Raw genomic sequence first — 9,345 nt, 5'->3', positions numbered from 1 at the left:
AGAATACATAATAATTGGCTTTTCCAAAATAAACCTTCTCTGAGAAGACAGTGCTTCATACTGGTCTTGAAGAAAGAGGGAATCTGGAAAGCAGGTGGCAGTTTCAGGCTGGTTAATCTGGAAATCTCTCGGATGTTTGACATCACTGTTGCCTCAGAGGCCAGAAATACACAGACTAAGGATTTCAACAGCTTAAAATATGTTTGTTGGGCAATACAAGTGGTTAACCAGATCTGGAGAGCTATGGGGTATTTGCTAGTGACTGTGAGGAATACGGTTTGTAATCTGAAAAACATTAACATTTCTCTGGTGAAAAGAAAAAATAAACAAATGGGACTACCTTAAACTAAAAAGCTTCTGCACGGCAAAAGAAGTCATCATCAACCTACTGAATGGGAGATGATATTTGCAAATCATATATCTAATAAGGGATTAATATCCAAAATATATAAAGAACTCATTCAATTCAAAAACAAACAAAAACTACTCAGTGGAAAAATGGGAAGAGTATCTGAATAGACATTTTTCCAATAGATGCATGAAAAGATGTTCAACATCACTCATCATCAGGGAAATGCAAATCAAAACCATAATGAGATATCACCTCGCATCTACTAAAATAGCTATTATCAAAAAGACAAGGAGGGCACCTGGGTGGTTCAGTGGTTGAGGTCTGCCTTCCAGCTCAGAGTATGATCCTGGGGTCCTGGGATCAAGTGCATCAGGTTCCCCACAGGGAGCCTGCTTCTCCCTCTGGTTATGTCTCTGCCTCTCTCCCTGTATCTCTCATAAATGAATAAAAAAAAAACTTAAAAAAAAAAAAGAAGACAAGGAATAACTAGTGTTGGAGAGGATGTGGAGAAAAAAAGGAACCCTCTTGCACTATTAGTGGAAATGTAAAATGGGGAAGCCATTATGAAAAAAAGTATAGCAATTCCTTAAAAAATTAAGAACAGAACTACCGTATGATTAAGCTATTTCATTTCTTGGTATTCATGAGGAATACAAAAATGCTGATTCAAAGAGATATATGCACCTTATGTTCATTATTTATAATAGGCAAAAAATGGAAACAGTCTAAGTATCTATCAGTGAGTGAATGGATAAAGATGAGGTATGTGCATATATATATATATTCAATAATAATGGAATATTACTCAGCTCTAAAAAAGAATGAAGTCTGGGATGCCTGGGTGGCTCAGTGGTTGAGCGTCTGCCTTCGGCTCAGGTCATGACCCTGGGGTCCTGGGATCGAATCCCGCATCGGGCTCCCTGCATGGAGCCTGCTTCTCCCTCTGCCTGGGTCTCTCATGAATAAATAAATAAAATCTTTAAAAAAAAAAAAAAAAGAATGAAGTCTTACTGTTTGCGGCAACATAGAAGAACCTTGAATCTTAAAAGTACTATAGTAAGTAAAATAAGTCAGCCAGAGAAAGACAAACACCATATGATTTCACTTTTATGTAGAATCTAAAACAATAAACAAACAAACAAATAAAATGAAACAAAAACAAACTCATAGATACAGAAAACAGACTGGTGGTTACCAGAGGGGAAGGGAGAAGGTGGTGAGCAAAATGGATGAAGGGCATCAATTATATGATGATGGATGATGTCTAGATGTCTTGTGGTGATACCTGATAGTATATAGATAACAAATTATAATGAATTATAATGTTGTACACCTGGAACTTATATAATATTATATATTGATTTGACCCGGTTAAAAAAACTCTTGTGAAAAATTCTCTAGTGTTTCACTTCCAGTCATTGCTTTTCTACTGGTTAAGTAGAAAAGGTTACTTTCTCTGGCTTTACTTCATTTATTTATTTAATTTATCTTAGCCCAGACCAAGTGGATGGTTCAACTTCTGAGAAGCCCAGGGCTTTTGGAAACATTTCACACTTTAATTCTCAACTTCTTTTTTTCACCTGTATCATCTCCCGTCAACACAAGAAGCCGCTCCTAAAATGAGGATAGGAGAATTTTTCTTATCTGCCTCAACGGATTGATATGAAGCTCAAAAGATAATGAGTATGAAAGTGTTTTGGAAGCCACAAGCCATTAAGAATGTTTTAATTCCTATTATATTACTCTGTGGTATTATGACTAAAATTCTATTGCTTCTGAGAAACAAGTCAGTCTCTCAGGCTATTAGGATGTCAGTGCCATTTTGTGATAGTGGATTTGATTGTTTTATTATACTTTGGGACAAAAATAACACAGTGCCTTTCCCTACTACCTAGACAGAGGTCAGGTAAGACAAATGGCCTCCCTTTAAACGGGCAATAAAGAAACAACTACTTTCAAAGAGCTCTGCCTCCTGTGGTTCTCGGTGGTGTCATTCTCAACTGCAGGGAGTCTTTGGACCACCCACATCGCTATCTGTCTTTCCCAGAGGCCTACACCAGTGATGCCTAGACAGGAACTAGGCACCGGCAATAAGCCAGAATGATTCCAAAGGGAACCCAGGTTAAGTTATACATTGTTTCCTGGTTGGGGTAACCCAACAGCCTGCATCTACCGGGGACTTTCTATTACCCGCTTGCCAGCTGAAGAAACTTTTTTTGCCTTATATTCTGTAAATAATCCATGGGTAGTTGATTCAGAATGCAAACCAGTGAGACATGCACAACTATAAGAGTGTCAGGAGGACCTGGAAATCACATCTCATGACACTTCTCTGATCTTAACGTTTAGTGCCAAAGTAACTCATATATTCATTTATAGTTAAATAGGTTATTTGGAACTAATCTAAACACACACACACACACACACACACACACACACACCTCTAAATAACCTAAGTCATTAAGGTTTTTTACACAGTCTTATTATATTGTGGTTTATTTGCTGTGATTAAGTTGAATTTAATTGCCCAAGATTTTTAGTCACATTTTTGAAGTTTTGTTTTACTTACATCAGTGAGGATTACCTTTGTCTTTAGATGCATTCTAATGTCTAAAAAGTCAATATAATAAATCTGCAGGCAGGCTGTTTTCTCAGATTACCACTCCCTAGGAGGATGAAGAATTCTATTAGCTGAGTCAGGTATGATGCTGATGGTAGAAGGAAGCTGTGCAGAATAGAGAACTTTCCTTTTAGCTTCCCTCAAAGTGAGGCCAAACCTCCCAGCCCTCCTCAACTAGAGAATTTCTGAAGTTCCCTTCCAGGCTAAATGTTCTAAAGGGTAAGGAGACCTCCTCCTTAATCACCAACGGGTTGATGTTCTGCCAAGCAAGATATGTGGAGGAGTCCATAAAACTCCCCAGGGTCCTCAGGGACAAGGAAAGGAATTTCTTCCACGACTGGCTTCCAGTCGCTGTCATGTTTATCCACTGCCTTTGCTGGCCTACTGTGATACTGAGAACAATCCAGAAGAGGATCTACTTAGATGTCAGTGAAAGCAAGCCCGTGTGTCCTTCCAGTATCATACTCATGCCTTCCAGAGAGTTAGATGTGTGAAAACCTGCCATTAAAATGTCAGTGTTAAAAAAATAAAATAAAATATAAAATAAAATAAAATAAATAAATAAAATAAAATAAAATAAAATAAAATAAAATAAAATAAAATAAAATAAAATAAAATAAAAATAAAAACGTCAGTGTTCAGGCAGCCCAGGTGGCTCAGTGGTTTAGTGCAGCCTTCAGCCCAGGGTGGGATCCTAGAGACCTGGGATCCAGTCCCACATCATGCTCCCTGCATGGAGCCTGCTTCTCCCTCTGCCTGTGTCTGTCTGTCTGTCTGTCTCTCTCTCTGTTTCTCTCATGAATAAATCTTAAATAAAATCTTAAAATAAAATAAATTGTCAGTATTCTATTTCCACAATTAAGAGAGAGGAGGAAGAGGGTGGGGGAGCAGGAAGCTACCTCACCTGGCATCTTCAGGGGTCAGCTCTGGCCTCATTTGGATTAAAGTAGGCCTGTGGATTGACACAACCGCTATCGTGAAGGTAAATCACTCCAGAAACTTGTGTTTAATCACCTTCCCCTCCCATGAAGTTGAGCGAGGCTGGAGTGGGTGCTGTCTTGCTGCCAGATTGATTCAAGTCCCTGGACAAAACTTCCAGAAGAGCTCCTCAAATTCATTAGCTCCCACAGCTTGTCCAAATTGGGTCAATTACACACCTGGCTAGAGTCTGGGGCCCTATCGCTGGAACAGGCTCAGCCCCGACAGCACAACTTACGAGGACAGCATCTGCCTTCAGCAGAGTTGATGTGGAAGTCTCCCCCTGCCACTGACTCCAAGCAGATAGAGATGTTCCCATGAAAATATCTTGGCCTTTAGAGCTAGCTGAAGGCCAAAGAATCCTAAGTTAATTCGAGAAACCTGCAATGACCTACCTGCAAGCAGAAGAGGAAAGACTTTCTGTCTAGGGCAGTTCTTTTTTTCTTTTATTTTTTTTTCTTTTATTTATTATTTATGATAGTCACAGGGGGGGGGGAGGGGGGGGGCGGAGACACAGGCAGAGGGAGAAGCAGGCTCCATGCACCGGGAGCCCGACGTGGGATTCGATCCCGGGTCTCCAGGATCGCGCCCCGGGCCAAAGGCAGGCGCCAAACCGCTGCGCCCCCGGGGGACCCCTGCCTTGAGCAGTTCTGATCACAGCTTACGTTTCCTGAACGGTGATGACGATGATGGTGATAAATTAGGCCGCTTAGACATTTTTCCAAAGTCAAACTTGTCCGTTCGATTCCAGTCCTCCTCCTTAGATGGAAGCGAGGGGCTTCTCCCCCAGGGCTCTGTCCCCCGAAGGAGGAGTGGCCTTCGCTGACCCGGCTGGCCTAGGGGTGAACCCCCTGCGGAGCCCAGCGCGCAGGTGGCACGGGCAGCTCCTCCCCGCCGCCCTCCCCCTCGGCTCCCGCGGCTCAGCCCCCTCCACCCCGCCCCCCGCATCCCGGGAATGTCCCAAGCATCCCGAAGCTGGAGTTTCCTGCCTGGGGGCAGGGGCCCGTGCAGATAAAAGGGGTGCGGAGGGCTCGGGGGAGCCGCAGTGCGCTGGAGCTCCGCGCGCCGCCCCGCCCCGCCTCGCCTCTAGAGCCCGCGCCCCGTGCAGCGCCTGTGGCCGCGATGAGCCTCCCGCCCGCCCGCGCCCCCTGCGCCCCCCGCGTCCCCCGCCTGCCGGGCTGGCTCTGCGCGCTGCTCCTGCTGCTGTTGGTGACGCCGCCAGGGCCCCTGGGCAGCGGTGAGAGCGCGCGGGGCGCGGGGCGCTGGGGAGGGCGCGGGCGCTGGAGAGGGCGCGGGGCGCTGGGGAGGGCGCGGGGCGCTGGGGAGGGCGCGGGCGCTGGGGAGGGAGCGGGGCGCTGGGGAGGGCGCGGATGCTGGGGAGAGCGCGGGGCGCTGGGGGCGCACGGGGCTCTGGGGAGGGAGCGGGGCGCTGGGGGCGCGCGGGGCACTGGGGAGGGCGCACGGGGCGCTGGGGAGGGAGCGGGCGCTGGGGAGGGCGCGGGGCGCTGGGGGCGCACGGGGCGCTGGGGAGGGCGCGGGCGCTGGGGAGGGAGCGGGGCGCTGGGGAAGGCGCGGGTGCTGGGGAGGGAGAGGGGCGCTGGGGAGGGCGCGGATGCTGGGGAGAGCGCGGGGCGCTGGGGGCGCACGGGGCGCTGGGGAGGGAGCGGGGCGCTGGGGGCGCACGGGGCGCTGGGGAGGGAGCGGGGCGCTGGGGGCGCGCGGGGCGCTGGGGAGGGCGCGGATGCTGGGGAGGGCGCGGGGCGCTGGGGGCGCACGGGGCGCTGGGGAGGGCGCGGGGCGCTGGGGGCGCACGGGGCGCTGGGGAGGGCGCGGGGCGCTGGGGGCGCGGGGCGCTGGGGGCGCGGGGCGCTGGGGAGGGCGCGCAGCCCCGACCTGCCCGTAACGGCGTCTCTCTGTCCCCAGCCGGTCCTGTCGCTACCCTCGTGAGGGAGCTGCGCTGCGTGTGTCTGACCGCCACACCGGGCATTCATCCCAGAATGATCGCTAAAGTGCAGGTGGTCGCCGCCGGCCCCCAGTGCCCCAAGGTGGAGGTCATGTAAGTCCTGGCGCCTGCGGCGCCCCGCGCGACCTCCAGAGGAGAGAAGCGCCTCTGCCCGAGCGTTCGGCCCTCGTGGCCCAAGGGCTCACCCTCTGTTGTGGTTGTTGTCCCTCTCTTCTGCAGAGCCACCCTGAAGAACAAGAGGGAAGTGTGCCTGGACCCAGAGACCCCAGTGTTGAAGAAGGTCATCCAGAAGATTCTGGACAGGTACACTGTTGCCTTGATCTTGGAGCTTTTTAAGTCTCTTTTGAGAGTGCAGACCTCACAAGATTTTTTTTTTTCCCCCTCTGCGTGGGATTTGCCTGCCACATTCCAGATCAGGCTTAGAATAAAAGACCTTTCAAGAGAAAGGGGGAAAGTTGTCCTGGGATGTCGCATGTAATTGCCTAAGGGATTCCAGAGGGCTCATCACTGAGAAGCATTTCTGTGGTTAATCCAGTCCTTGAGACCCTTGAGACCTTGGCTTCTTCCATTGACCTTAAGCTCAGTGTTTTGAAAACAGGTTGGAGCAGGCAGGAGGGTGGAAATCGCTTGAACTGCTAGGGTTCTTTTCTCAACAGCGGAAGAAAAACTGATTAAGAGAAAGGACCATGCCTTGGAAGAACTGCCCAGGCCCTTAGAAGTGCTTTCCAGGTGTCTCGAGATTCCGTGAAGACAAGAAGTGAGGACCAGGTTTCGCAGACGAGTTAGGCTCCTTCCCAAATCCCCCACTTCGGGGGAGGGGATGACCTGTGTTTGTCCTTCCAGTTTAATACTCAGCTCATGAAATATTTAACACAGTATTTATTTGCCGTTATTTTATCTGCCATGCTATTGAAATCTTTGGCGATTGACTAAATCGTGAGTCAAGAATCAATCAGTGCTTTCTAAGCTTTCAAGGTAACAACTTTATTTTTAGAGTGCGTTCCTTATGATATCACTGAGAAGGCTGTGGATTTAATATGTGAATGATATTTCATTACATGCACTATATGGAGATAAATTGTTATCTTCACTCCTCAGGAAATAGGAAATACTTTGGTATCGTTTCTTGGGGAATATGTTAGGAGGATGCTCTTGGCTCCGGAATGCTAAATTGCCTTAAAAAGCTGGTGTATCATGCAGTTATGTGTATAAACTATAGTTCCTTATTTAGAACTTTTAAACGTCTAAGTTCTATAAGGACTAATATAGTATTTTCCTATAATTTTAGACATCTGATGTCTTCTTAGTATGGCATAATGTCATGACTTACTCATTAAACGTTGATTTTATGGTGTGAATTAACCATTTTACTAGGAATACTATAATTCTAGTCACTAAATATATGTTTTGGATAGATGAAAAAGCTAGGAAATAGGCAAATTCCCTATTTCTAGTTTTTATGGAAATGCATTATTTGCATTTTTCAGGAATAAAGGCAAATTTAACAATGATTTGTACTCAGCAAGTTTTGAAAATATATGTGAGCTATTTAAATGTAGATTCACATTTAATTTACAAAAAAATATGCATAGGTTAAGGATTTGACGATTTTGTATAAGGATATTATCTATTATAATATATGTTATATTATCTATTATCACACTCACGGGGATGCCTGAGTGGCTTAGCGGTTAAGCCTCTGCCTTTGGCCCAGGGTGTGTGTCCTGGAGTCCTGGGATCAAGTCCCACATCGGGCTCCCCGCACGGAGTCTGCTTCTCCCTCTGCCTGTGTCTCTGTGTCTCTCACAAATAAAATCTTAAAAAAAAAAAAAAAGACCTCACACTTACTATGTGAAAATAACTTTTTGTTGCGTGTCTCACTGGTTTATAGCACTTCTCAGGAAAAAAAAAAAAAGATTTATAAAATTTATTTTGGTTGTTTCTTCCTTCTTATACTATTACAAAGTTTCTGTTGTTTTAATTCCACATTATCTTAAAAATAACTATGCTACCTTCTGGCTAGCAGAGAGGACCCTCATTTCCCAGGGTCATTGCATTAGTTCCACCTTTCTCCAAGCTTAGGCCCCTTCCAGTTACTCCTTCAGAGCCCCAACAGCCTTCAGGTTGTTTAGAAAACACAAATTTGGGATACCTGGGTGGCTCAGCGGTCGTGATCCTGGAGTCCTGGGATCTAGTCCTACGTCGGGCTCCCTGCAAGGAGCCTGCTTCTCCCTCTGCCCATGTCTCTGCCTCTATGTCTCTCATGAATAAATAAAATTGTTTTTTTAAAAAAGAAAGAAACCACAAATTTAAGGTAAGACTTCCTTACCTTAAATTCTTAATGGGCTCCCTGTTTTCTAGACATATCACAGTTGCAAAGGATGGCAGATTGGATTCTGTCTCATGAGGCCACCCTTGCTGATTACTACTTCAATGTCCCCATTTCCCCTGCATCCGTGCAAGTCAGGAACTCAGTCCCCTAACTGTGCGTGTTCTTTGTTGGGTCCACACCTTTGGTTGTGCTAGCACCTCTACCTGGAAGGGCCTTTTCACTTTCCGCCTATAGGAGAAAGCTTGCTCATCCTTTAGAACTCAGCTCAAGCAATGTTTCCTTCAGGAAATTTTCCATTGAGACTCCAGGAGGAACTCCTGGTTTCCATTTTGCTGGCCTCCCAGCATCTTCTAGGTATTTGAATTTCTTTGAATAGCAAATATTAGTATTGTGGGGGGTTTTGGTTTGTAGGCTTCATTATTCTACAAGTTCTCCTAGATCCTCAGCCATATGTCATTTATCTCTGCCTCAGTACCTGAACACAGGGTGGCCTAATGAGTTCATAAAGTATCGTGAACCTCAGGTTACCAGGCTGTGTCCTAACATCAGTAACCTGCTCGACCGTGGTGGTGAAGAAGTTATAATTCCTTTATTCTCTTTCCTCCTTTTCATCTACAAGTAATCCAAAGACAGCTTTGGTAGGTTCAGTCCCCTCAACCAACAACAACCGCCTCTCACTTTTACCTGGCTAACTCCAGCCTTACTTCCAGATCAGTTTATCTGTCACCTAGGGCCTCACTGGTCATTGCCCTTACCAGATGAAGGCCTCTTTTATATCCTCTCATCATTTTGTTCCTTTCCTTTTATTTTTTTATTTCTATTTTTATTTTTATTTTTTTGTTCCTTTCCTTTTAACATTTTGTCACTGACATGACTGTAGAATCCACGGAGACATTATATACATAGGGTCATTTACTTAGTGTCTATCCAACTTCACTGTAAGCTGTATGAGGTCAGGTCACATTCATCTCTCTTTTTAGGACACTGCCAGGCACATAGTAGGTGCTTAAGCAGAAGAATGTTCCAAGCTAAATGAGACCCACTGTCTCTCAGGATCAAAACAATTTTGATAAACCTGGGTGGTTCAGTGGTTGAGCGTC

General features: G+C 46.3%; 1 protein-coding gene across 1 annotated transcript; it reads left to right on the top strand.

Annotated features, from left to right (window-relative positions):
* Window positions 1-5,072: 5,072 nt before the first annotated feature.
* Window positions 5,073-8,621, top strand: LOC129519499 (C-X-C motif chemokine 6-like). The gene is made up of 4 exons (XM_055340052.1): window positions 5,073-5,187; window positions 5,874-6,006; window positions 6,133-6,216; window positions 8,480-8,621. The coding sequence occupies exons 1-4, from the start codon at window positions 5,073-5,075 to the stop codon at window positions 8,619-8,621; spliced, it is 474 nt and encodes a 157-aa protein (XP_055196027.1).
* Window positions 8,622-9,345: the final 724 nt, after the last annotated feature.

Source organism: Nyctereutes procyonoides, unplaced genomic scaffold (assembly GCF_905146905.1).
Source record: "Nyctereutes procyonoides isolate TBG_1078 unplaced genomic scaffold, NYPRO_anot_genome, whole genome shotgun sequence".
NCBI classification, from domain to species: Eukaryota; Metazoa; Chordata; class Mammalia; order Carnivora; family Canidae; genus Nyctereutes; species Nyctereutes procyonoides.
The sequence above is the reverse complement of the archived record's forward strand: the minus strand, read 5'-3'. Positions and strand labels throughout refer to the sequence as shown.

Bases quoted from the DNA above. Each gene is read 5' to 3' on its own strand.
- LOC129519499 (XM_055340052.1), top strand. From the start codon at position 5,073: ATGAGCCTCCCGCCCGCCCGCGCCCCCTGCGCCCCCCGCGTCCCCCGC. The intron at 5,188-5,873 runs GTGAGAGCGCGC...CTCTGTCCCCAG, and splicing joins GCCAGGGCCCCTGGGCAGCG to CCGGTCCTGTCGCTACCCTC. The intron at 6,217-8,479 runs GTACACTGTTGC...TTCCGCCTATAG, and splicing joins ATCCAGAAGATTCTGGACAG to GAGAAAGCTTGCTCATCCTT.